Source organism: Rhea pennata, chromosome 26 (genome assembly GCF_028389875.1).
Source record: "Rhea pennata isolate bPtePen1 chromosome 26, bPtePen1.pri, whole genome shotgun sequence".
Taxonomy (NCBI): domain Eukaryota; kingdom Metazoa; phylum Chordata; class Aves; order Rheiformes; family Rheidae; genus Rhea; species Rhea pennata.
Genome location: NC_084688.1, coordinates 6,688,933 through 6,716,897, shown reverse-complemented (window position 1 = coordinate 6,716,897; position 27,965 = coordinate 6,688,933). Strand labels below are relative to the sequence as shown.

Sequence of the window (27,965 nt, the reverse complement as noted above, 5' to 3'; positions counted from 1 at the left end):
GCAGAGCCAGGTTTCCTGTCCTCATGGGAATGGTACAGACCCAGTCTTGTGCTAAGTCCTGGGCGTGCAGAGCATGCAGAGCCAGAGACACTTTGCCCTGAGAAATGTCGTGAGAGCAGTGGCTTGACCCTCCAGCATGGTCCCATATTTCTTCATAGTACCTGAATGGCTGCTGATCTGTGACTTTGGCCCTGGACATCTCCAGGTACAAATGCCTATAATAGCTTTTGAAGCTGAAGCTGTATGTGCAGCAGGAGATGTGCATGGAGTCCCCCCATAGAGCCAGTGATGGTGCAGGTGAGTGTTAGAGACCCAGAGACCCAGAGACCTTCCCTTCCTTGGGAACAGATGCCCCCAGGTGTGCCTTGGAAAAGGTACCTGGGAAGACAAGGAACACAGGTGAGGTTTGTGGGAAAGAGCCCAACCCTGTGCCAAGAGGAGGAGACTGCACAGGGTGTTGCATTCATTGCCATTGGCACCTCCCACTCCAGTTCCAGCCCCCTGCAGAAGGGGAAGGTCCCACCAGCAGGCTCAAGGCACACTGTCTATTCCCAGATAACACTGATCAGCCACAGGCTCTCACATTCCCTTTTCAGGCACTGGGGCAGGAGCAAAGAGCAGCCCTGACTCACCTGGAGCCACTGAGCACAACACAGTTAGGAAATCTTTCAGCATAGTCAGGCACTCCTGTTGCTGTGCCAGCTGTGCAGCTGCCCTAAGCTGGCAGAGACCAGTTGTAAGGGCCTGGGAAGGCACCTTGTGAGTCTGGGGAGGCTTTGGCCAGAATCTTGACAGTGCTTCTGCCTGTGCTGCTCAGCATGGTTGAGAATTGGAGCCCTGCTGCAGAGCAACTGTGAGCCCTGGCTTTCCTTGAGCTCTGCAGGCTTTCCAGCCTCCCTCTTTGGACAACAGGGTCCCTGTAGGTGCATCACAGGTTGCCTGTCTTCTCTGCTTGATCCCTACACTGACATATTAGTAGGGTGCCTTGATTTGACCTGAACCATGCCTGCTACCAGAGCAGGGCTGTTCACATACTGTGTTGGTCTGTCTATCACAGGACTCAATCCAAATTGGTGGTTGCAGTGAGAACACCTGTGGAAGATCTGGTGAGGGGTCAGTGACTGGCAGAGCATATGGTGACAGGCCCAGCCTGTGAAACTATACACTGACCAAATTCCCATCAGGGCCAGGTGTGCATATTGCATTTTGCCAACATTGTCTAGCCACTTCTTTGACAGTGGTTTCTCAAGGTTAGCACAGGTAACAGAAGGAAATAGTTCCAGTAGATTTAAGGGGCTCTTAGAATACAGCAAGTCGAATCCCACCTGGATGTCTGACCTGTGCATCCAGCCCATGCATCTGCCAGCCTCCCATCGGTGACCCTTCTGTGCAGTTCCTGGAGCAGCCTGGAGTGTATATCCTTTATTAAATTCATCCTGTTTAACCTCTCATGAGCTTTGAATGTCTCCCTTCTCTGGCATCCAACCCTCTCTTGGCTGCCTTGCGGTCCCAGTGGTCCATGGAAACAGGCCAAGCATTTTGGGTTTCTGATGGGGGAGTGCAGGGTGGTGAGGGAGGAAGGTAATGAGAGAGGAGGGTGGTGGGAGTGCAATGGTAAGTGCTTGCATAGGTCCGAGAATTATGTTGAACGTCCCCACTGGACTTGAACCTTGGCTTTGGGTCTTGTCAGGAGGCAAGGGGTGATGCCAGGAAAGTAACCTTCTGTGGCATGTCTGGGCTCACTCCACAGTGTGCACTAATTGCCTGTCTCTCCCTGGGAGAGCCCCACAGGACTGTATGGGGTGCAGGGGCGTGCTCAGCTCCTGGAGCAACACCCCTCTCATTCTCCCCTGCCCCTTACCTAGGACAAACAGCACGTCCCCTGCTGGCACGTGCCAGCCCACGTGGCTAGGGCTTTTCTGTATCACTTCTCTGGTTGGCTCTGACCACAGAGATGCTCTGCCTGCTTTTCCCCTTGCCTGTGCCCCTGTGACCCCTGCCCAGCCAGCTGGATGCTAGGCTGCTGCCCACAACCCGTGTACCCCTCAGGTCTGTACCCCGTATCGCTCCCTCTGCTCTGTGCTGAGCTCCGACACCCTTAAATGCAGAAAGGAGGAGGAGAGGAAGTTGATATTGCCAGTGTACCCGGGAGCATCTCTCACTGTGTTCCCTGCAGGGCACAATAATAGATGCCACTGTCAGCCAGGTCCAGTGTGGCAATGTGCAAGGTACCGGAGCTCTCATCAGCCTGGCCTGAAAACCTCTTATGGGCAAAAGGGGCTGTGTGGCTGTATGAACCCCCTTGGCCCTTGCTCTGGAGGATGTATTGCAAGGGCCTGCCGGGATGCTGCCGATACCAGGCCACATAAATGTAGGAGGAGCTGGAGCTGTAAGTGCATTGGAAGGTTGCTGTATGCCCAGCTTGCCCTGACACTGCAGACATTGCCGGTTTGATCGTGTCGCCTTGAAATGACCCTGCAACCAGAAGAGGGCTATTTACTCACCACTTCACTCCAAGGGGGCACAAGGTGTCGGAAACAAGAAATGTTATTTCCAAAACCCAAACACTTTGGAAGTCCAAGGGAAGAAGGGGAGGCAGAGAAGGTGAGAGAGGGGCTGTAGGCAGGTCAGGTAGCCAGAGGTTGTTTGGGGATGTGAAATATGCTGAACACCCTTGTCAGACTTGAACACTGCCGTTGGGTTTTGGGAAGAGGAAAAGATTGATCCAAAGAAGGTCGTTCTTCATGGCACCTGTGTGGTTGCCCCGCGGTGCACTTTGCAAGCCCAGCTCTTCTTGGGAACAGCTCTGGACCCTCCAGTAGTTACCACCCCTCCAGCTCCCATACCCAGGCCCAGAAAGAAGTCCCTGCAGGAGGTTTGTGTTAGGGTGCAGCCAGGTTTCCTGGTCCCATGGCAATGACACTGAACTATCAGGTGGAGTCCCAGAGGTGCAGAGCCAGAGATGCCTTTGCCCATGGAATTTTCCAGGAGGTGATGGCTCTACCCTCCCCCCCACCAGCATCTATTGGATAAATCACATTTGAAGTAGGAGACCCACTCGAGGCCAGAACCAAGGGCCTGAGAGTATCCCACGCCCACTGTAGTTTTTATGGCATCCCCCTTCCACGGACATGGAAGGACAGCGTTGTCCCTCCACCCTGGAAAAACTACCAGCCCTGGAAAATCCAACGGCTCAGGGATCAGATACCGGAAACCTCCCTCTCCTTGCCGCAGCACCTAGGCCCCAGTGAGGAAGTCTTCATAGGAGAGTGCACTCTCCACGGGAGCAGGAGGAGTTGGGCCCTGGGACAGGGGTCAGGTGCCTGCAGGCAGCCCCAGCCTACCCAGCCCGGTGCTCGTTGCCCTCCCCAGCCATCTCTCACCTGCCAGCATCTCTGCAAAGGACAGAGCCAGGAGCCAAGGCACCATCCTGGCTGGCATCATACCCTGCCAGCCTGGGGACAAAGCTGCTCCGCTGGCAGGTGGAGAGGAGCAGAGCTGAGCCACTCTCCTCTCTGCTCCTGCCTGCACCGGGATGCAGCTCATCCCTGTGGCAGTGCCCACGGCTCTGCCCTCCCCCCCCATCAGACCTGCCCTCTGCTGTCACAGCCCCTTTTGGGGAGGAGAAGGGAAGGCTCAGAGCTGGGCCTGGCCAACCAGAGCCATCAGCAGAGAAGGAGCATAGCGCCCCCAAAAGGCCAAGGTTCCTTTCCCTTTTCTTCCAGAATGGCTGTGAGGGTGTCCTGGCTCTTGAGCCCTGTGTAGCCCCTGCCACCTATAGTCCCAGAGGATCAGGGATCGCAGCAGGAAGCCCACGGGCTCCTTCCAGCCACCTTTCACCTGCACTGTCACTCATCAAGAACTGCTGCTCACCAGGGAAGGACCACAAGCCCCCTCTTGTCAACAGAGCTGATCTGTTCAGGGGCTGTACCGTGGGGCTCCCCTCCTCTCCCAGCTCTGTCGTTGCTCTGCTTTTTCCAGAAAGCCCCTCAACCAGCACTAAGAACTGCAATGCCTTGTTGCAATACTGTGGGCGAGCAGCAGCAGTGCACAGGGCAGGAGCAAAGCACAGCCAGTGTGCGCACGTAAGTGCACAGAAAGGGCTCTGAGCTTTGTTGATCCCTCCCAGGGACCGGGATACCCTTCCCCTCCCAGGACCCTGGCCAGGAAGAGATGTAGCAACACCAGAACCACCTCACCTCAGCCCACTTCCTTTTCCCAGACAAAGCTGAGAGTCAGCACCAGTCCAACTCCAGAAAGCCCAAGAGGGGCAAGGTTGGCCTGAGCAGACATCTACTTGTCTTGGGACAAGTAGTGAGATCCAGTAGAAAGCCCAGCTCTAGCGTGGTGGTTGCCCAATGCAACAGTCATCCCTGGAGGCTTGGAGGAGGGGACGCAAAAGAGCAAAGATGTGATCTGTTGGTACCAGAGCATGATATAGTTGCTCATAACGCCCCTCTCATTCTGCACTGGAAAGTGCCTCCCCCACCATCTCAGGAAACATGCAGCCCACTCGTGGAGCTGTTTCCCTATGCCCCCATAGGGAAACCATGAACGCGAAATGGAGGAAAGGAGGAGTGCAAGAAGTGTAAGAAGCCCTAAATCACAGCTGAAGACGCAGCAGGGCTATTCCCACAGGGATTTACTGCAACTAGCACAAAGGAGATGTGGAGGGGGGAGGCATGGAAAGTGGAAAAGCTACAGGAAGTGTAGCAAAGTCCCATTTGCTGCACCTCTTGGGCTGCCACATGGTGAGCAGCAATGGCTCCAAACCTGCCCGGCACCTCTCTCCCCGCCATCTCGCACACTGGGCCAAGGCCACTGGCAGGGTGGCAGGTGTGTCAGGGTGCAGCCGGGTTTCTTATCACTGTGAGATAAGAGTCTGGTGCAGGGTGAAGGGCGTGCAGGGCCAGAGACGCCACGGCCTGTGAATTGTCATGAGAGGCAGTGGCTTGACTCTTCACTGCCGTACAATAACGAATGTAGTTAGAATCACAGTTGATGGTGGCGACCCACTTGAGTCTGGCACCAGTGGCCTGACGGTACCAAGGTAAGGAGTAATCCTTGAAGCTGAAGCCATATCCACGGCAGGAGAGGCGAAAGGATTCCCCGAGTGCTTTCAGCTCTCCACCAGCCTCCACCAGCTGCAGCTAGACCTGCACTCCTGTGGACAGAGAGTGCCGGCAGCAATGCAGTGTGCACGTGCAGTGGCAGGCAGTTCGCCAGCTGCTCTGGGATCTCCTTCCTGAAGTCATGGAGACCCAGCATCATCCTTCATCCCTCTGCCCTGGGAAACCCACTGGCCCTGGAAAATCCCAAGGCTGCCCTCCTCAGGGTTGAACTTGACCTTGTCCTGAAAAGTCCCCCAAATACTGGAAACCTCCTACTCCCTACCACGGAACCTCATCTCCACTGAGGAAGGCAATTTTCATGGGAGAGTGTACCCATGCAGGAGCAGGAACTATGCCCCAGGACAGGGCACAGGTGCCCACAGGCAGCCTCAGCCTGCCCAGCCCCATGCTCGTTGCCTTCTCCAGCTGGCTCTCTACCTGCTGGCACCACCACAGATGACCAGGCCAGGAGTCTAAGAGTCCCTGCTCTGGGACTCATGCTGTGTCCTGCCCCTCAGGGAGAGTATGAGGGCTGTGGGGAATAGAAGAGCACCCTTCTGATCCTGGGATTGCCCCATAGGAGGAAAGGAGAGAGATGAGAGGGGACTCATGAGGGGAAGGTCCCCTTCCCTGACAAGAGCTGAGAGAAGCTGCCTGAGGCTGCCTTGGCACACTCTGGATACACTAGGCAAGACCAAGCAGGAGCAGGTCCTCAGCACTATATGGAGAAAGGGGAGAACTGGGTCCTGCCTGGGCACAGGACTGCGCAGACCTCGCCTATGAGTCCTCAGTGTTACCAGCCTGACACTGAGCAGTTCTGGAAGCCCCCATCATCGTCATTATTTCTTGCTGTTCCCTGCATTTCAGGGCTAGGGGATCCCCGTGCAGAGATGTCTTGTTTCATGGGCTGCAATGCTGTTTATTGCTTGCTTGAGTATTTCTTAGCACGTGCAGCCAGGATGGGGACTCAGCCAGGCACAGCATTGCATCTGGGCTGCTGGATGCTGTTGTCCAGCAGCACTAGTATCTGTAGCTCCAGTCCCCAGCAGAGCTGAGAGCAGCCCCTACTATGGAGTGATGATGCAACCAGGGAATAACCCTCCCAGCTGATAACATATAAGTTCAGAAGTGTTGTGGGTTTCCTTGAGAAGCACTGGTTTCTGTGAGAGGAACTGGGGAAAACTGTGAGTGTCTCATCTTATCTGCAACAGCTCCACGGACACGTCTGTCTAGATCTCTGGTCTGAATCTCTCTGCATACATGGAGTCTTAGAGAAATATAGGGAGTTGCTGGGATGTGAGAAAACGTTGGAAGGATTGATATCAGAAGGAAAGAATCATTTCAAGGGTGAAAGTACTATTAAGAGTGGAGGATGAAGAGCCTCTCTTCTCCTCTGCTATGCTTGGTGATACAGATTTTGAACAAGCAGAAATGGAGCTCAATTCACTATGGAGTGTCACAGCACAGTAATAAACGGCAGTGTCCTGGAAAAAGACAGTTGTCATTTCCAAAGGTACTGTTTTATTCTTGTACACCACAGTGGAGAATTGCCCATTCTAGAACCTGTCATTTCTTGCAGCTTTAAAAGCTTTCAGGATATACCTGAAGGTTTCCCCCCACCCCAGTACCAGAAGATACTCAGAATTCTGTTGCTGTCCCCAGGAATGTACTGGTAGGGTAGAACCACCTGCTGCCCAACTGTGGCCAATATCTCTGAGAACTGTTTCTCCAGGTTTCCTCTAATGAGACCTGCATTAAAAGGTGAAATGTGTATGCAGGCCAGCTCTCTTCTTTCTCTCAGTTGCACTACGCTTAATGCTGTGTCTGCCCCCAAGCCCTTCTACATTTCCAAAGAAAGAGGGAAGATCAGGAGTGTCTTTCCATCACCCTCACTTCATTCCTCTCTGGTATCAATGCCTTGTCAGCACAGATCTCTGCACTGCCTACTGAAAAATCTTGAGAGATAATAAGAAAAGCATGAATACAGCCCAGCTGCATGGATTAGCAGGACATAGACTGGCACAGAGACAGTGAAGATCATCTTTGCCAGCTGTGAAATCCCAGTCCCTGGAGAGATTTTCAGCATAATGCAGGAAAACCTGTTCTCCACAGCCCAATTAAATGGTCACTTGGGCTGAGCTGGGGTGTGCAGGAAAGGGTGATGCCTCTGGTCAGGGAGGTGACTGAAACCCATTTCCCTTTTGCCTCTGTTCATCTCAGTGGCAGAGTACAGAAAGTCTCAGAGCCTTCCTGAAGACTTTTCCATGGGTGTCTTCCTTTCTTCAAAAGGTGTGCTCTGCAAAGAGACATTTCTCTCTACCTGCAGGGTATCTCTGCTCTGTACATGATCTTCATTGTAGGAGGTCTGTTAAAAGCTCAAGTTCATCATAGTGCACCTTGATTGTTCAGGGCTCTGGAACCTGCAGATGTAACATTCCTTTTTAAAAAGCTTCAGGTCTTGCTTAATTTTTCCTCTGGCATTTTGGAAGTTGCAGTTCAGTATTCCTTTACAGACAGGCCCTCAGAGACATGGGGGAAGAGGGAAGGAAGATAATGGGGGAGGAGGAAAATAAAAGGTAATTTAATGTGCAAAAATTCAAATTCCTAAAGTTGGGAAATGGAGTCCTGATCCTGATAGCTTGGCCCATCTCAATGGTGTGCATGGTGGGGCGGGCTCAAGGGAAGGGTGGGAGCAATATTGGGGAAGAGGGACCCACAATCCCATCTCCAGCTCAGCCCTGAACCTGTGTAGGACATATGGGCAGGGCTTGGCACTCCTTGGCCACCGCTGGTGTCCCTCTGCCTGGCAGGGACAGCAGGAGAAGGAGACAGGGATAGGAGGCAAAAACTTGGTGTTTGAGATGATACCACCATCTCAGCTGGTGGGCAGAGATGTGCTGAGGAGCAGTCCTGGCACTGGGGGCAAGGGCTGTCAGGCAGAGCAACAGTGCCTTTCTCTTGCTCCAGCCTCCTGATGGGTAGTTTATGCAGGGAGGAGAAATATCCCTTCACCACCATGTGTCTAAATCTGCAGTAATATACTCCACTGTCAGCCAAGGCTGTGTCTTCCTTTTGCAAGGTGAGATTTGCCCTGTAAATCACTCACCTTGGTCAAAATCCACTCATGTAGTGAGTTTCCACTGGACAAAGTGGTCACTGCTCTCAGTGGACCAGGCAGTGCCCAGGAGGTACTTGGGTACCTCGCTCCAGCTGAGTTGTACCACGAGAAGGAGGGATTTCTGGCTGAGGTGATGAAGTTGCAGATGAACGAAACTGATTGCTTGACTGATTTGAGCACCTGGAGAGCCCTGGTGGGAAGGAGCACATTCGGCACAGCAATTGTGGGAGAGTAAGAAGGCAGCCAGAGTTGCCCGTTTGGACACTGTCTCCTGTGATCTCCTCCACTCCTCTGTTCATTATTCTCAGCCTTCTCCCCTTTCACCACCCCTGTTGCCCCTGTTACAAAGTTTCAAGGCCGGGGGGAGGGGGTGGACGAGGGGGGATGAGGGGTAAAGGAACCTGGCAAGGGGACTCCAACCTGGCTTGAAGCTGCACTTCTCCCACATGCACAGAAACAAGGGAGAACTGATGGCTCCAATGCATCCCCCAGCAGGGCAGTGACAAGCAAGATGAAAGCTCTGTGGAGTCATTCTTCCCCATGAAATGGAGGGGAGGAACCAAGGACAGTGTCTGCCTGTACCCAGTTACTCCAGAGGGGTCCTGCTGTAGAAGGATCCCCCCTACAGGTAATTGGATAGAATTGGGATCTGTAGTGCCAGTTCCTAGCAGAGCTGAGAGTGGCTCCAGCTCTAGACTGCTGCTGCTGATGGAGGCTATTTCAGGGGTTGTTTGGCTTTCACTGGGGGCTGTTGGTATGTATGCAAGAAAGGAAGGCTGTGCATGTCCCAGCTCATTTGCAAATAGCCCATGAAAGCAGGAACACAGGGTAAATGGGAGAAGACAGGGGATACCAGACAGTGAAAACAGTTCATCTAGGGGAGAAGGAAAAAATTTGCCAGAGCTGCTAGATGGAGAATACATAAGGGATGAAACTCTCTGTCCTCAAGCAAATTATATATTTAACTATTCCCTAGAGACTGCATCTGCATCTCTGGGTGGACAGGGGAAGTGCCAAGTGGGTTTTGAAGAGGCCGGTGTCTCAAATGCCCCTGTCAGTCAGTTACTCCCAAGGATTTACAAGGGAATCCATGAGAAATGCTGTAATCCCAGGGAAAATTGGAAAGGGAGGTCCCACCCTGCCAGCCTCTTCTATACCCTGCACTGTGTGCACAGAGCTGGGCCAGAATCAGATGGGGAGAATTAGCCCATTGGACCCAGCAATTATACCTTAGCAATGCCCCTGTCCAGTTTGACGCTCACTGAGGAAAAAACAGGCAGGCGCAGAACTCAGGACACTTGATGACTTCGTTGCCATCAGGGCCCTGAACAATGGGCTGTCTCCATGTAGGTACCTTGGCACCTAAAGGTTCCTCCTCTGTGGAGATGACTCTGTCAGACTCCTCTAGACCGGAGGAAGGAAAGGAAAGGAGATGGGGGAGGGTCCCTGGACCAGTGTACATGCAGAGCTGCAGCCCTGGCAATGGGAATAAGGGCTTCTATGAAGCGAGACTGGACAGAATGCACAGTGCAGTCCCACTCGTCCTGCTTGGCATCCTCTCCCACCTAGGATCACAGCCCAGGGCTAGCTGGGCCTGAGCTTGAGCGAGGCAGGGGGAGCCACCCTGGGGTCTGGGGCAGGGCAGGGTGATGTGGCCCCGGTGGGCAGAGTGACAGTGCCCCCAGGCGTGGCTGAGTGGGGCGCGCACCCAGTCCCAACCTCACCCCGTCCTGCCTGAGGAGGTTCATACCCAGCTGCAGCCCCGGCCTGTCCCGCCAGGTCTCCCAGGGGACAGTTATACACCGCCGTGTCCCACTGCCAGGGCCATGTTGTTAGAGAAGTACTGTGAGAAAAACCTTGCAAATAGTTAACAAGACTCAAGGACAAGGGGGGGAGAAAAACAGTACTGCAAAGGATAACCAGCTCCAGCTAAATAACCTTGATGAAACCACAGTGCTTTGAAGAATGTGAGGGGTAGGTAAGACAAAAACAGCAGAATAACCCAGAAGTGACCTTAGGTTCATTAAGGCTTATTAACATATTAAACTTCACACCCCTAAATGAATAATGAGATGGAAATGACATGATAATGATGTTACCACCTCTTCTTCGCTTCCTATGCTTATTAACAGGAATGTGAAAGCACAAGCGCAGAGCGATTACCTGAGGTAATGAAATTGTAACCAATAGAAAGATTTGTATAAAATACTCCCTGAAAGGTGTGTATAAATCAAGAATGAGAGGGGGAGAAGGTGTGCTAGCTTTGTGGATTTACCACCTAGCACCCATCTCTGTGCAGAAATGAAATAAACAAGTATCTCAACCCTGTGTGTCTATTGGTTGCTTGCACACCGAGTAACAGAACCCAGATTTTGGGACAACAATGTGAGCTGCAGGGCACTGGACCAGCAGTCTGCGGTCATGAGCAGGGTTCCTGGAGGGTCCTGCACCACTTTGGGCTCTCTGAGAGCACTCATGATGAACACTGGACCTTGTCCTGGGAGCTGCTGATACCAGTAGATGTACTTATAGAACTGTATGTTGGGGTGTGAGCAGGTGATGCTGGCACACTCGGTGCCCTTTGCCAACTGCTCCTGTTGCACCTGGGCTCTGCCCGCAACCACTGCCAAGAAAGAAGAAAACAATATGAAAATACCTTTTCTTCCCAGCTCCTGCTGCCATTCCCCCTAAAAATCCCGTACAGAAGGTCAGGCCAGAATGTAGCTGGGGAAACAGAAACAAATAGTTCAGTTGTTAACTGCTGCCCAGGCACTGACATGGAGAAGGGGGTTTCCAAGGGTTCTTGGCATGCAAAGAAGGATTGAATGAATGAACGGATGAAGAGGAAAGATTGCAAATGTAAACAGATGTAGGGCAGAGGGAGTGATGAATCAGTGGATGAAATATAGCACAGCTAAAGAAGGGATGGAGTGATAAAGGCGATAGAGGATGGAGAGGGGGAAAGGAGGTCTATAAAGGAGCCTGAAGGCCAAAGGCAAGGGCAGCTCTGAGGGCCCTCTCCACTGCCTCCAGCCCTGCGCACCCAGGAGCACTGTGGCCAGTGCCACCAGCCCTGCACCCTGGCTCCACCACATTGCACTGCACCACATGGCACCACTCCTCTCCGCCGTTTGCTCCTCGCTGCCGCCTGCCAGTACTGACTCTCTGCTGCGGCACCAGTGCCTCCTCCCAGATGCCGCTGCAGGTGCCAGCTCCACCCTGGGGCTGTGCCCTGCCCCAGCACTGGTCCCACTGTCGGCCTCACCCATGCCCGGTCCTGGGCTGTGGTGGAGAGATGAGAGGGGTGGAAGCGGGGTGCTCGGCAGTGTGGCGGCACATGGAGGCGGCAGCTCCGCACTGCGTACGGCAATTGTGGGCTCAGCACGGTGCCCTGCGGCCACAGCCATAGGTGGGAAGGGAGCATGGGAGTGTGGGCAAGGTTGGGGTGAGAGGGGAGTGATAGGGCCGATCATCACAGCAGTGACAAGCCATGATCTGTGTTCATCACCCATATGCTCTTTCCCCTCCTTCCGTTTTTGTTCGCAACTAAGGACATCAAAAATGTCTTTCTGGTAATGCATCCCTGAGCAAAGGTGAAAAGCAGGAGAGGCATAGGACCCTACTTGACTGAATGCCCTGTGCTTACTTGGTCCTTGCCTGCCACAAAGTGTGTTCCTGCTGGCAGAAGGAGCAATCCCTCACAATCTAGTGGAGCAATCTTAGCACAGTCTGTTGTTTTAAGGATTTCTACCATCATTTTCTTTGTCAGAAAAAACACTGGCCTGGGCATGACATTGCCCACCTACTTTGGAATTATGTGAAGCTGTAGTGATGCACTCTGCAGTTATTTAACACAGGTTTAGGACACAAGGAGGTGAGACCTGAGATGACAGGTGGTAAATCATCTTGCTGAAATAACAAGCAGCTCAGGGACCTGTACCATGAGAAGGCTGCATTCAAGGAGCAGCCTTGCTTCTAGAGAGAGGCTCAGAAAGGCCATGAGGAGAACTGGAATGTTTTCCATGGAGTAAGAAACACAGAAACAGAAGTCATCCTCTGCTCAGCCAGGATGGTAGGCCCTGGCCATCTGCAGGAGCCCTGGCATGCCAGAAACACAGAGATCAAGCAGAGGGAGACCACACAATTGTTGGTCTGGGAAGGAAGGTCCCTGGACCATGAGGGGCTAAGCTGGGTTGTTTGACTCTGGGTGAAGAAGAGGGGAATACTCTGCAAGGCTTGTTCTGACAATGCAAATGCCGGATATGCACTGACAATTAATAAAACATCTAATGAGGAGCAGAACTAGCGAAATCTCCATTTCACATAGATTTGTGCTGCATTAAACTTTGTGGTGCTCAGTGAAGTCCAAGGCCTTACAGCCTCCCAGCTGAGGATTCCCTATCCACTTTTCCATCTCTTATAGTTTACTGGTATATCATAATGTGATGCAGTGAACATGGCAATCTGTCCAGCAGTGCAAAGTGAATCTCTGTCATCTCTCTTGAGAAGTATTTTAGGGGAAATGATCTGTTTGGGATTGCTGTGCCTTTGTGATTTTTGAGATGGCATTGGCCACATTCCATCCAATCATAGAATAAGTAAGGTTGGAAGGGACCTCTGGAGATCTTGTAGTCCAACTCCCCTGCTCAAACAGAGTCACCTAGAGCATGTTAGACAGGGTTGCATCCAGGCAGGCCTTGAGTATCTCCAGAGAAGGAGACTCCAACAACCTCTCTGGGCAACCTGTTCCAGTGCTCTGTCACTCTCACAGTGAAGAAATTCCCCCTCACATTCAAGTGGAACTTCCTGTGGTTCAGTTTCTGCCCATTGCCTCTTGTCTTGTCACATTGGACAACTGAAAAGAGTTTATCCCCATTCCCTTGATACCCTCGCTTGAGGTACTTATACACATTGACAAGATCCCCCCTCAGTCTTCTCTTCCCCACACTAAAGAGGCCCAGCTCTCGCAGTACACAGTACTTGGATGAGGCCTCACCAGGGCTGAGTATACTGGCAGGATCACCTCCCTCGACCTGCTGGCAACAGTTTTCCTAATGCACCCATGGATACCATAGGCTTTCCTGGCCACAAGGGCATATTGCTGGCTCATGGTCAACTTGTTGTCCAAAAGAACTCCCAGGTCCTTCTCTGCAGAGCTGCTCTCCAGAAGGTCTCCCCCCAGCTTGTTTGGTGCCTAGGGTTATTTTTCCCTAAGTGCAGGACTCTGCACTTGCCCTTGTTGAACCTCAGGAGGTTCCTCTCCACCCAACTCTCCAGCCTGTCCAGGCCTCTCTGAATGGCAGAACAGCCTTCAGGTGTGTCAGCCACTCCTCCCAGGTTGGTATCATCAGCAAACTTACTGAGGAGGCACTCTACCTTCAACCAGGTCATTGATGAAAAAGTTAACAGGATGGGACCCAGTACTGAGCCCTGGGGGACACCACTAGCCTCAGGCCTCCAGCTAGACTCCACGCCACAGATGACAACCCTCTAAGCTCTGCCATTCAACCAGTTCTCAATCCACCTCACACTCCACTAATCTAACCCACACTTGCTGAGCTTATCTAGGAGGATGTTATGGGAGACAGTGTCAAAAGCCTTGCTGAAGTCAAGGTACACAATGTCCACTGCTCTCCTCTCATCTACCCAGTCAGTCATCCCATCATAGAAGGCTATCAGATTGGGTAAGTAGTATTTCCCCTTGGTGAATCCATGCTGACTACTCCTGATCACCTTTTCCTCCATATACCTGGAGATGACGTCCAGGATGATCTGTTCCATCACCTTTCCAGGGATGGATGTGAGGCCGACTGGCCTATCATTGCCTGGGTCCTCCTCCTTGCCCTTTTGGAAAACTGCAGTGACATTGGCTTTCTTCCAGTCCTCAGGCACCTCTCCAGTGCTCCAGGACCTCTCAAAGATGATGGAAAATGGCCTGGCAACAGCATCTGCCAGCTCCCTCGGTACCCGTGGGTGCATCCCATCCGGGCCCATAGATCTGTGGATGTCAGGCTTGCCCAGAAGGTCTCTAATGCTTTCCTCCTCAACCAAAGGAAAGTCTTCCTTTCTCCAAACTTTCTCCTTTGTCTCCAGACTCTGGAATTCTTGAGGGCTGCCCTTAGCAGTGAAGACTGAAGCAAAGAAGGCATTCAGTAATTCTGCCTTCTCTGTATCCCTTGTTACCAGGGCCCCCGTCCCATGCAGTAGTGGGTCCACATTTTCCCTAGTCCTCCTCTTGCTGCTGATGTATTTGAAGCCCTTTCTATTGTCCTTAACATCCCTTGCCAGACTCAATTCCAAATGGGCGTTAGCCTTCCTTGCTGCATCTCTACATATGTTGACTGCATTCCTGTAATTCTGCCAAGTGGCCTGTCCCCTCTTCCACAGTCTGTGTACTTTCTTCTTCTGTCTGAATTTTGCCAAGAGCATCTTGTTCGCCCATGCAGGTCTCCTGCCCTCTTTGCTGGACTTCTTACTCATAGGGATGCATCGCTCTTGAGCTTGGAGGAAGTGATGTGTGAATACTTGCCAGCTCTCCTGGACTCCCCTTCCTTATAGAGCCTTAACCCATGGGATTCCTCCAAGTACATCTCTGAAGAGCCCAAAGGCCAGTCCCCTGAAGTCCAGGTTGCAATCTGCTTGTTGCCTTACTTCTTTCCTGCAGGATACTGAACTCCACCATCTTATAGTCACTGCAGCCAAGGCTACCACCAGCCTTCACATCTCTAACCAGTTCTTCTTTGTTGGTTAGGACAAAGTCCAGCAGGACACCCTTCCTTGTAGGCTCCTCCACCATTTGTGACAAGAAGTTATCATTGATGCATTGCAGGAGCCTCCTGAACTCTTTCTGCATTGCTGTGTAGTCCTTCCAGCAGATGTCAGGGTGGCTTAAGTCTTCCGTGAGAACCAGGGCCTGTGATCATGAGGCTACTTCCAGCTGCCTATAGGCCTAATTAATTTTCTTTTTCTGGTCTGGTGGCCTGTAGTAGACACCCACAACAGTGTCCTTGGTGTTAGCCTGCCCTTTGATCTTCACCCATAAGCTCTCAACTGGCTCCTCCTCCTCTCCACCTAGGCAGAGCTCGATGCATTCCAGTTGCTCTCTCACATAAAGAGCAACTCCAACACCTCACCTTCCTGGCCTGACTTTCCTAAAAAGCACATATCCATCCATGACAGTGTTCCAGTAATGTGAGCTATCCCACCATCTCCCTGTAACTGCAATGAGATCAGTGCCCTGCAACCGCACGCAGATCTCTAGTTCTTCCTGTTTGTTCCTCATGCTGTGTGCATTGGTTCACAGGCATTTCAAAGAGGTACTCATGCCTGCAGGTTTCCCAGGAAGAGTGCAGGGGGTCCCCCATAGGCATGTCCCAAATACACATCCACAACTGCATGCACCCATTGGAGGCCCGCCAACCCAAATAGTGTTTATTGACTACCCTCTCTCTATGACTCTCCTCTTCCCCCTTCCTACTTAGTTTAAAGCCCTCTTTACCAGGCTAGCCAACCTCTTGGCAAAGACACAGGTGCCCCACTTGGTGAGGTGAATTCCATCTCTCCCCATCAGTTGCTAATCTTCAAACAATGTCCCATGGTCATAGAAACCAAAACCCTGTTGCCAACACCAGCGGTTCAGCCAGTTGTTAAACTGGAAAATTTTTCTACTCCTTCTCCCATCTCTCCCCCTAATTGGCAGGACCTATGAGGAGACCACCTGGGCTCCCAGACCCTTGACCACCATGCCCAAATCCCTGAAGTCTTGCTTGATTGTTTCCAGCTCACTCTCCGTATCATTAGCACCCACATGAAAGAGCAGCAGAGGTTAGTAGTCTGATGAGTGGACAAGCCTTGGCAGCCTTTCAGTCACATCTCATATCCTCACCCCTGGCAGGCAGCAAACCTCTCTAGGGCGGCAGATAGGCACCTCCATCCTCTGCAGCGTGGAGTCACCGACAACAACCACTCATCGCCTCTTCCAAGCGGTCACGCAAGGCACAGGGTCTGACTGCCCAGTTGCTTCCCTTGAAGTCAGGTCCAGGTCCTCCTCATCCTGGAGGATATTAAACCGGTTCTTTAACTGTAAGTCCAAGTCTACAGGAGGATTAGGGGCCTTTCTTCTTCTTCTTCTTCTTCTACAAGAAACAACTATTTTCCAGCCTTCTTCTACAGTGCTGTCTGTACTATTTCACCCTGCACAGAGCCTTTGAGCAACTCCCCTGTTTCAGGGGATTGGGACTCCCAGAGCAGTATGGTCTCCACGAATGCCCTGTCTATCCCCTGCTCACTTTCTCAGATGTTTCGCAGTCTACTGACTTCGTCCCACAACTCCTTGACTTGATGACACAAATTGTCAACAACAGCACGGCTCTTGCAGGAGGGCAGACCATCAGTCCAGGCCTTCTGCAGAGGCTCCAAGCATTCCCTGCAGCCTGAGACCTGTAAGGCAGCATCTGGTGTCAAAGGCTCTGTCTGGGTTGAAGCTTCCAACACAGCTGATGCAGCAATTCTACCAAGGTACTCTAGGGAGAGAGGCAGCAGAAAAGGGGCAGAGGTGTGGATTAATGTGCTCAAACTAGACAAGTCGTTCTAGCCAGCTGCATCTGCCTACAGACCGTGAAACAGCCTTCCCTCAAACAAATTGCCTTAACCAGAACTGTTACCCCATAACAGGAGCTGCAGAAGATGGCAATTTAATATTTTCAGTCTTCTGTCTAAGGCTTTGCCTTCCAGTGTTAGTAAAGACAAGGCATTCAGAGGTCACAAATTCAGTAGATCAAGATGCCTTCATAGGAGATGGAGTATATACCTCTGATCACAACCTTCCGAGCCCAGACATCCAGTGAATGTTTCATCCACCTTAATCTCCATTTCTCCATAATTTATCTCCATAGTTTGGCTATCAGGATAATCTGGGAGAGAGTGTTGGTAAAGGCAGTGTGAATAAAATGTCCTCTGATCTAGCTGAGTGCTGTGAACTTGTTGTATGGTCACATGTGCATGGCTGACTTCATCACATGAGCGGAAGTTAACCCATCACCTGCCGTACTGGCCTGTACAGGCACCTCCCCCTTGCTGAACCTCATACCCATGTCCAAAGTGGTCTAGAGAGAGAGAAGGGGGGGGGGGTAGGCAGAGGGATTTTGTGTGAAGGAGTCAAGTTGGGCAGGTGGTTCTAATCAGCTGTACCTGCCCCATACACCCACTATGACAGGCACTCTTTCTCTAACATTAACCAAGCCCCTAGACATGACACAGGCGTTGCAGAAGATGATTCTGTCATTTAAAACATCTCTCTGTGGTGCCCTTGGGCAGTGAAGACAACTTCTCTTTGGGTGCAAATCTTCTCAACCAACTCTGGATGTCTACTGTGCTGGTTTTTTTGCTGTTTTTTTTTTGAGGGAGGTTGTTTGGTTGTTTTTTTTTTCTGTCTGAGTCAGCTGTCTAGTCTCTCATAAGCATCACTGGAAGAAAACTCGATGCTTTTAAAGCAGACTTTGCCTGACCTGTATTAGACAATAACTTTTGGAGGAGGTGGACTGATAGTGCCTGATTTTCTTCACTGTTGAAAAGTAGAGCAAAGATGAATAGATCATGCAGAGACACCTGCCCTGAAAGCAAGGTAGATTAATATGTCTGTGCTCAAGTCTTCTCTGATTTGGAGCTTAGATCTTCACTTAGATTAAGACTGAAGGCTAGGCCTCAACTGCTCTTAGATGTTCTGACAGCTGAAATAAGGTAGGTGAATCCCACCTTTCCATCTCTGTATTCATATGGCCATATTTGTCTTTAATTATCCCCCAATCTGGAGATTTCAAGATTTTAATGTCCAACATCCAGGTATTTGACACTTCCAGTCTTTTGGGACACAGTTATTTCAGACATCAGCCTGTCAGGAAATTGTCACACTAGAGAACATTGAGTTTCTGCCAAGGCTCGCATACCATAGCAAACCCACGTTTGACAGTTACTTTAGGGAATTGCCTTACTGTTCTTTAATTAGCCTGTGAAATCCCCAAGAGATCAAACTCCCTGTGGCATACAGAGGAAAAATTCAAAACAGCCTCCTTTGTGTAGCAAGTTTGAGCTTCAGTGTGTTAACCAGGTGGGTGTGGAGATGTTTTTTTGTTAAGGATGCTGGGGGAGTTCTCAGCAGGAAAAAGATCTTTTTTCAGTCTTTGGACGGTGAAGATTTTGACTGTCTTTTAAGTCTCTGCTGTGTGCTGTCACTACATGGAGGTAAAGTGGAGATAATTTGCAGTGTGTGTTTGTGTGTGCACGCTAAGCTCCCTTTGTAGAGGTGCAGTGGTGGCTGTGAGGGGGAAAGACAAGCAGGAATGCAAGCTGCCACTGCCTAATGGGTGGAAGGGGAGGAATCAACAGCAGGCAATTTTAGGCATCTTGAAATGAGTCAGGAAGGTATTCATCTTAACTTCTCTTGTGGAGAGACTGGAGACTTCCATGGGGAGAGGCTTTGCTTTCTGAGGTGCTTGTCTAGAACAGCTCCAACAGATCACCCTCTTGTCAGTGTTTTCGTTCAGCCAAAGGGGATCATGGCTTCATCTGCAGGAGAGATGAGGTTGCATGAAGAGAGTTTGTTTGGATCATTTCAACTGGCAGAGTGGGTAGAGTGAAGCCTGCCCAGGACATCTGGTATAGACTTTTGATACCTGGCATGTTTAAAGAGAAATGGATTAAGGAGGATTTCTTTGCTCTAGCCACATGAGATTTTATATATATGTTCCTAAGGAGGATGAAAAGAAAGAAAGGGTGATGATTCATTCAGATGATGATGATTCAACCCCATCTGTCTTTGACACACACCTGAGGAAGAGATCAGTTCTTCTCTGGAGGAACAGCTCTCCCTCCATGGACTGGGAGGAAGAAGTAGATTAGACCCCTCAGATCAGCTGACTTCTCAACACAGTTACATTGGGTAGGATTCAGCTCAGTGAATTTGGCCTGCAAAAAATGATACATGGATGCCTCTGACCTGTCCACCTGAGCCGGTCACTAAACTCCTGCCCTAGTCCTCAGGGAGAAATTGGCACTTTTAGAGTGCTTTTAGCCGTCTATATGAACTGAGGTTAGCCATGCCTCCTGTTTTTATATCCATTCAGAAAGAGGGGACTTTAGCTGAGGTGATCAGATATAATTTACTGTTATTATTATTATTATATTACACACAAAAATTATAATAATAATAATTTTTAAGTGTGGTCAGCATAGATTCTTCCCATGACTTTCAGATGGCAAAATTCTGGAGATAAGTCCTACCCTGAGTAGCTATGTTGAGAAGCAGACCTAAATGGAGCTCATAGAGGTAATTCTGAAAGCTTCTGGTCTTGAGTACTTGGAAGAAGGTAACTTTACAAGACCATGAGTTCTTAAGTAATATTTGTTATTCTAGTCTGTTATCCTCTGCCACTGCCACGTCAGTCAGAAGCCCTTGTGATCAACTGACTTATACGAGGTCAGAAGATTTCCTCCAGAGTCATGTTCTCATTACAGTTTACTGGTACGTACCTCAGTCTCACTTGGTGAAATTGTAACTCATATTGCTTGCCCTGAACAGTGCAGATATGCTATTCCCTTCATCTGTGCTACAGCCTTTCATGTAGGTGAAGATTCTCAATCTGCCTTTTGCACTTCCCTGAATGGGATTTTCAGCTCTCAGAAGCCATTAGAGTCACCATGTTCTAAAGAAGATCCATGCACTTTGTCAGATAAAGAATTCTCTAGGTTCCCTTGACTGTGTTACTTGGTTTTCAGAGTCATATTCATCTGTCCAAATAAAGGTATGATTTAGCTGACATCTTTAAATCAAGGTAGACAAAACACTCCCTAAGGTACCTCAGTTCAGTCTCTTCCTCATGTAGTGTGTAGCACAGTCACAGCTTTTCCCTGTGCTGGGAAAGCTGTATTTCCGAGGGTGGTGATTTAGTTACTGATAGCATGTTTACCTACCACTAGGCCCAGCCTAGACATTCCAGCTATCACCCAATCTTTTCTATCTTGACAGATGGACCGCTACACTTGGAGGGACATGGAAAACAAGACAACTGTGCAAGAATTCATCCTTTTGGGTTTCCCAGGCACATGGCGTTTCCGGGTGTCCCTTGTGGTGCTATTTGCACTGATATATTCCCTGACAGTAACAGCCAATGCATCCATCATAGCCCTCGTATGGGCAAACAGAAAGCTTCATACCCCAGTGTATTTTTTCCTCTGTAATCTCTCCTTCCTGGAGATCTGGTACATAACAGGCATTGTTCCCAAAGCTATGGGAGTCATGCTGGGCACTAACCAGACCATCTCCTTCAGAGTCTGCATCCTTCAGTTGTTCTTTCTTCTCTCCCTAGGCTCCACTGAATGTTTTCTCCTGGCTGCCATGGCCTACGACCGCTATTTAGCCATATGTTACCCTCTGAGATACAACTCCCTCATGAACAATGTCTTCTCTGCTCAGCTGGCCTTCGGCTCCTGGCTGGGAGGCTTTTTGGCCATCTCACTGCTGGCCTTTTTGACATCCAGGCTGACATTCTGTGGACCAAAAGTCATCAATCATTTTCTCTGTGATATAGACTCCTGCCTTGCCCTCTCCTGCACAGATACATGGCCTGTGGAGCTGGCAACCTTCCTCATCTCCATTATTGTTGTGGTGGTCTCCTGTGTGGTTACCCTGGTCTCCTACATGTACATCATCTCTACCATCCTGAGAATCCAATCAGCCCAGGGCCGGAAAAAGGCCTTTTCCACCTGCTCTGCCCATCTCATGGTTGTTACAATATGGTACAGCTCCACTATATTCTTGTATGTCAAGCCATTGGCCCAGAAATCCTTGGATCTAAACAAACTTGTTAATACTTTTAACACAGTTGTAACTCCCTTGTTGAACTCCTTCATTTACACACTCAGAAATAAGGAAGTGACACAAGCTCTGCAGAGGGCTTTCCAGAAGAAGTGAAGTAGCTTATGAAAAGGCCTTCCTGTGAGCAGCAGATACATTCCCCCTGGCTTCTGGTCCCCAAACGTTCTTCGCCTCAGTGTAAGAGCATCTGGGTATCACAGGTGGTAACAAACCACCAGCTCCAGTGCAAGTTCATCTCAGTCAGCTTACAGCCATTAAGATGGCTGGGGTGAAGAATGGGGTATAGCTTGATTCTGCTGTGCCCACCTTCCTCTGTTCATTATAGGATAAATCTAGAGTGCCTCATAGTGCTCCAAAGACTAGCCACTGAAAAGGATGAGACATCCCACCCAAACACAACCTACTGATAGATTCAGAGGAGTGGATCTTTGGTGGTTCATGATTCAATTTGCTAAGTGCTTAACTTTGTCAGGGATTAATGTGAACCTCTAAAGCATTTCAAATACCTGAATCATTGTTTTATGGAAGTGGACAAGTAGTCTCCCTTTTAATTTGTTATTGTCTAGATGTATCTATGCCACCTCCTTGTGGCTGTTTCATTGGATCATGCTTAGATGCAAGACATATTTGACCATGACTGGTATCTCTAGCAGTTGCTGTTATTCCTGACATAAGGCTATCAACAAAATTTACATTCTTATTTCCTCCTCACCCACAATTTCTCAATGCATTTATTAATGTTCATTAAAAATACTCAAAATACCATGATTTGTGCTAGGTGAGTCAGGGCATTTCCACATTTATAGTTTCACACCAATGCTAAGCAAACCATCATTCCATGCATTTTTGGCTTTGCTGTGGAAGCACTTTTGCAAAGTTACCAGAGAACAGATTCCTCTCACTAAATGACAGAAGTCTGAAATGGCATCGGGCTAGTAGGTCTGTCTTTACACTCAGTGGATGGAGATTAGCACTTCCAAAGGGCACTTGCCCTTCCTAGGGCTTTCATTTCAGAACAAGATGAATCATGCTCCTGAAGTTCCTTTTCCTGCACACTAACAATAAATGGAGTCCGTGTGACCCTCAGAATCACGGAATGGCTGAGGTTGGAAGCGACCTCGGGAGATCATCTAGTCCAACCCTCTGCTCAAGCAGGGCCACAATTCCCACTACAGCAGACTACCCAGGACTGTGTCCAGATGGCTTTGGAATATCTCCAAGGTTGGAGACTCCATGTCTCTGGGAAACTTGTTCCAGTGTACAACCACCTTCACAGTAAAAAAGGTTTTCCCTAGATAAAGTCAGAATTTCCTGTGTTTCACTTTGTTCCCATTGCCTCTTGTCCTGTCACTGTGCACCACCGAAAAGAGACTCCTCCATCTTCTTTATACCTCCCCTTCAGATATTTATACACACTGATAGAATCTCCCCTTAGTCTTCTCTTCTCTAGGTTAAACAGTCCTGGTTTTCTCAGCCTTTCCTCATATGAGAAATGTTCTAATCTCTTAACCATCTTAGTAGCCCTTGCTGGACTCACTCCAGTAGTTCCATATTTCTCTTATCGTGGGGAGCCCAGAACTGGACACAGCACACCAACAGTGGCCTCACCAGGGCTGAGTAGAGGGGAAGGATCACTTCCCTCAACCTGCTGACAACACTCTTCCTAATACAGCCAGGATACCATTGGCCTTTTTTGCCACGAGGGCACACTGCTGGCTCACAGTCAACTTCCGGTCTGCCAAGACCTGCATGTCCTTCTCTGCAAAGCTGTTTTCCAGCAAGTTAGCCCCCAGCTTGTACTGATGTATAGGGTTATTCCTTCTCAGGTGTGGGACTGTGCATTTCTCTTTGTGGAACTTCATGAGGCTCCTCTCTGCCCATTTCTTGAGCCTGTTGAGGTCCCCCTGAATGGCAGCACAACCCTCTGGTGTATCAGGCACTTCTCCCTGCTCTGTATCCTCAAAGAATTTGCCAAAGGTACACTCTATCCCATCATCCAGATCATTAATGAAGAAGCTGAAAAGGATTGGACCCAGTATTGACCTCTGGGGGTACAACACTGATAATTGTTCTCCTACCGGACTTCCTACAGTTAGTCATAACCCTCTGAGCCCAGCAGTTCTGACAGTTTTCAATCAACTACACTGTCCAGTCACCTAACCAACACTTCATCAGCTTCTCTTTGAGGATGTTATGGGACACAGTGTCAAAATCCTGTACTAAAATCAATATAGACAATAGGTTATAACACCCACTGCCCTCCCCTAATCCACTAAGCCGGTCATCTCATCACGGAAGGCTGTCAGGTTGGTTAAGCATGATTTCCGTTTCATAAATCCATGGTGACTACTCCTGATCATCTTCTTGTCTTTCATATGCCTGGAAATGGTTTCCAGAATTAGTTGTTCCATCACCTTTCCAGGGACTGAAGTGAGGCCGACTGGCCTGTAGTTCCCTGGATCCTCCCTCTTTCCCTTCTTGAAGATAGGGGTGATATTTGCTCTCTTCCCACTCTCAGGTATCTTCTCCGTTTGCTATGACTTTTCAGAGATAATTGTGTAACCTCACAGTGACACCAGCCAGCTCCCACCACACTTGTGGATGCATCCTATCATGGCCCACGGACTTGTGTATATCCAGTTTGCTTAAGTGATCCCTAATCTGATTCCCCATTCCCCTCAGGTGTGGGGTCTTGATTGCTCTAGAATTCCCCACTGGTCTCGGTGGGTTGAGATTCCCAAAGGCCAGTCTTGCCAGTAAAGACTGAGGTGGAGAAGGCATTCAGTACTTCTGTCTTTTCAGTGTCCTTTGTCACCAGGGCCCCTGCCCTGTTAAGCAGCAGGCCCATATTTTCCACAGCCTTCCTTTTGTTGCTGATGTACTTGTAGAAGCCTTTCTTGTTGCCCTTCATGTCCCTTGCCAGTTTCAACTCCAGATGGCCTTTAGCTCTCCTAACCTCATCACTGCATGTTCTGACAGCGTCCCTATATTCCTTCTGGGTCATCTGTCCATGCTTCCACCTTCTGTATACTTCCTTTTCATGTCTGAGTTTTGTCAGCATCTCCTTGTCCATTCAGGCAGACCTCCTGCAACCTTTGCTTGATTGTATGATGGGATGGACCATTCTTGATCTTGGAGGAGGAGATGCTGTTGAAATATCAACCAACTCTCTTGGGTCCCTCTTTTCTCCAAAGCCATATCCCATGGGATTCTTTCAAGCAATTCCCTTGAACGGACTGAATTATGCTCTCCTGAAGTCAAAGGTTCTGATCCGGCTTTTTTTCCCCTCCCCCCTCCTCCCTCCTCTCAGGATTGTGAACATCACTATCTCATAGTTGTAGCAGCTAAGGCTGCTCCCAATTTTCATATTTCTTAGCAGTTCTTCCTTGTTTGTAACTATGAGGTTTTCCTCTCCTTGTCAGCTCCTCAGTCACCTGTGTTAGGAAATTATCATAATGCACTGCAGAAACTTTCTGGTTTATTTGTGCCCTGCTGTGTTCTGCCTCCAGGAGGTGCTCAGTTGGTTAAAATCCCCCTTGAGAATGAGGGCCTGAAAACGCGAGGTTTCTTCAAACTTTCTGAAAAAGAGCTCATTTATCTCTTCTTCGTGATCAGACCATCTATAGCAGATACCCACTACATCTGCCTACTACTCGTGATCCAAAAGCTCTCAGCAGGCCCCTAGCACATCCCTAGGCAGAGATCCATGCACTCCAGTTGCTCTCTCACATAAAGGGCAAATCCCTCTCCTTGCCTTCCTGCCCAGTCCTTCCTAAAGAGGCTGTATGTATCCATCTAGCACCATACAGCACTCTAGTTTTGTGAGCCGTCCCCCACATCTCCATGATCCCAATGAAATTAGAGCCTTGTAACTGCACACAGACTTTTCATAGAATCATAGAATCAATAAGGTTGGAAGGGACCTCCGGAGATCATCGAGTCCAACTCTCAAGCGAGTAGCCCCTACGGGGATCAAACCCATGACATTGGCATTATTAGCACCACGCTCTAACCAGCTGAGCTAAACCTAACCGCCATATGTCCTCCTGTTAGTTTTCCCATGCTGTGTCCATTTGGACATTTGGACAGTCTGTTATCTTTGAGTGATTTGTTACTGTGAATACATATTTTTTCTTGACATGGGAATCATTCTTTGAGTTGTGAAACAGACCCAGAAAGGTGAATATCTAGGTGTAGCTGCTCATGCCCTTAGGCAGAAAAATTCTTCATGTAATTTTTAATTCTAAAGTTGGTTAGAAGCCTAGATGAGGTGCTTCAATCAGGACTGACATCTCTTCTGGGAGCGTAAAACTGAAACCACAGTTTGGAGAGGTCTGTACCTAGACTGTTGTCCCTTTAGAGTTAGGTCCGAGAAAATGAGGTGGATACTCTAAGCACTACAACATCACAACAGTGTCTCTCCTAAGTCCCAGCCAGCTGAGATGGGATTCCACAAGCACTGCATTTTCCAAAGCTTGTCGTGCACAGGACAGCAACATCACAGCCTTTCTCTGTTCCTCACCCTGCTGCACTCTCCCCCATGAATCTCCTGAGCTGTCAGCAAAATCTTTCCATCTGTGCACAACTTGCCTGGCTGAAACCTGAGCACCCAGGAGCTCCATATTGAGCTAACTGAGACCTGACGTACAGATATATTCTTAATCCCACCAGGCTGGAAACACCCATCTCTTCCCAGCAATTGTCCCTCACAGACCTACAAGGATTGCCAAAAGGACACTGCTTTTCAGCCCAACCAGGGGCACTGATGAGAGGCTTTACTACTCAGCCAGAGCCACTCATACACATGGAGGAACAGCTCAAGCCTGTGAAGTCCAAGTTAGCAATTCCTTCACAAAGCCATATTTTATCCACACAAAGAGAATAGATCCCCATCTGCCATTTCACACTAACAACTTCTCAGAGGGCAAATGAGTATGAGGTTTCTTGCTTTCATGAGAAAACCATTTTTCTCCTTATAAAATACAGTGAGGGTTTTGTTTTGTTGTGTTTTGCTTTGATCATAATATTAATTTACAGAGTACGATATTTTCAAGCTGCAGAACTGCCTGGACAGTGCATAGATTTAAGATATATTCTCTTCTGCTCCCAGCTCCTCTTCCCTCAGGCCTGCCGTGGTTGCAGTCAGACTTCTCCCTGAGAAACTGCTCAGATGAGGATGAAACATTCCTCACTCTTGGCTCTGGCTTCCAGAACCATGAGGATAAGAAAAAACGCCACCTTCAAGAGTTGTTTTTATCCAAAAGAACAATGTCCCTCACAGTGGTCATCATGCATTCAGGTCAGAGGGAAAGTGCATGCACACTGTCACAAGGTTCAGCAAATATAATAGGAAACATTGGTGTATGGCCTTCAATTTCCCCACCCCAATAAATTCCTACTTCTTAGGGGTCAAGGTCTGCTGAACCTTAGATATGGAGGCCAAATAGGTTACCAAGTAAGAATGGAGAGCACCTTCCCCAGAGCTCAGCCTTGGACAGAGACATCACCTCCACCCTGTAATAAATTGTAACTATTTGTTCATTGTTTAGAAGAAGGAATAAGCCGATGGAGGGGGAGGAGGAGGTTTTACAACAATCAGGGTTGAGACATGGTGTCAGACAAATAAATTATGGTAAGCACAAAAGCTTATATGACCCCTTGTGGAACCAGTGTCAGGGCCCTAGCTATCTTGCAGGACTATGAAGAGCTGAAGTAAGCAACAAGCTGCTCAGAGGTTTTGAAGGTAAAAGGATAAAGAAAAGATAAGCAGGCGCCTGTAATTTTCTCACAGAACAGCATCCCAAAAGGGAGTCAACACAACAGATAAGCAAACCCCTGTGATCACTCACAAGGAGACAAACCAAAATAAAGAGACAGAAGAAGACCACGGCCTTCCTCTCCACGACCACCAGAGAGCTTCAGACGACCCCCCCCAGCAACTCACACATGTGCGGGACGCACCGGGAGATTACAACGCAGACTATAAGGGGGGGGACTGTGTGTGAGGGAGGCGCACGCCGTTGGTGGAGCTGAGACTCCCCGGCCATCCAGCGCTGTTTTGCTTGTGGCTGCTTACTTAATTAAATAAATTGTTCACATGATTTAACAAACTCTCTGTATGAATTAACCTTCAAGAGAGTAACTTATGACAAATTTGGTGCCGTGACTCGGATGAAGGCAATGGACTGAAAAGCTCTTCGGAAGGGGAGGCGCCCCGCCGAGTTCGGCGGCCTCTGCCGAGAGCGATTTTCACTCAAGCCCTTCACCGACGAACCCTAAATTAGCCACAAGCAAAAGGAGCCAGCAACCCCAAGTAATCTTTGTGCATGAAGACCGAATGAAGACTCAGGATTGAGTAAGTATAGGCCGGTGATCCATTCGGTTGGGGTTGGGTATCCCGGAGTACACGTGAGAGATGTCCAGTAAGGACGAAGTGAGTGTGGACCCCTCGGTAGTGCGGTTCCCACATCCCGCGAGGGACTGGGCCACGAAAAGGGGGAAGCGGGGTATGTGTGTGTGTGTGAAGGTACTCCGGAAGATGGGACAGAAGAAAAGTAAGCCTTCTGGTCCCATGGGTGGGGGAGTTTGTAGTGGAGGCTTACCTCCCATTCCCCCGGATAGCCCACTAGGATTGATGATTAAATATTGGGATGATTCCCCTTCTAGGCGGGGAAAAAGTAAAGTTAAGATGATATATTACTGTATTGAAGTCTGGGGCAACAAACCTATAAAAGGAGAGAGTGTTTTCTGGCCCCCTTTTGGTTCATTTGAGGACTGGATATGCCAGGCCCTAAATAGTTACGTAAATTCAAAGGAGCCCTTCAGCTTAGAAGAGAGCGAGTATGCACACCTCTGGATAAATCCA

General features: G+C 49.4%; 2 protein-coding genes across 2 annotated transcripts in view; one reads left to right on the top strand and one right to left on the bottom strand.

The window, feature by feature from the left end:
* Positions 1–27,965, bottom strand: part of LOC134151352 (M1-specific T cell receptor alpha chain-like) — a 157,245-nt gene that overhangs the window by 118,602 nt on the left and 10,678 nt on the right.
* On the top strand, positions 289–21,196 carry LOC134151363 (olfactory receptor 6F1-like). The gene is given in 5 exon segments (XM_062595831.1): positions 289–297; positions 2,177–2,228; positions 18,771–18,796; positions 18,798–18,854; positions 20,252–21,196. Coding segments are annotated over 5 exon segments (1,089 nt in total).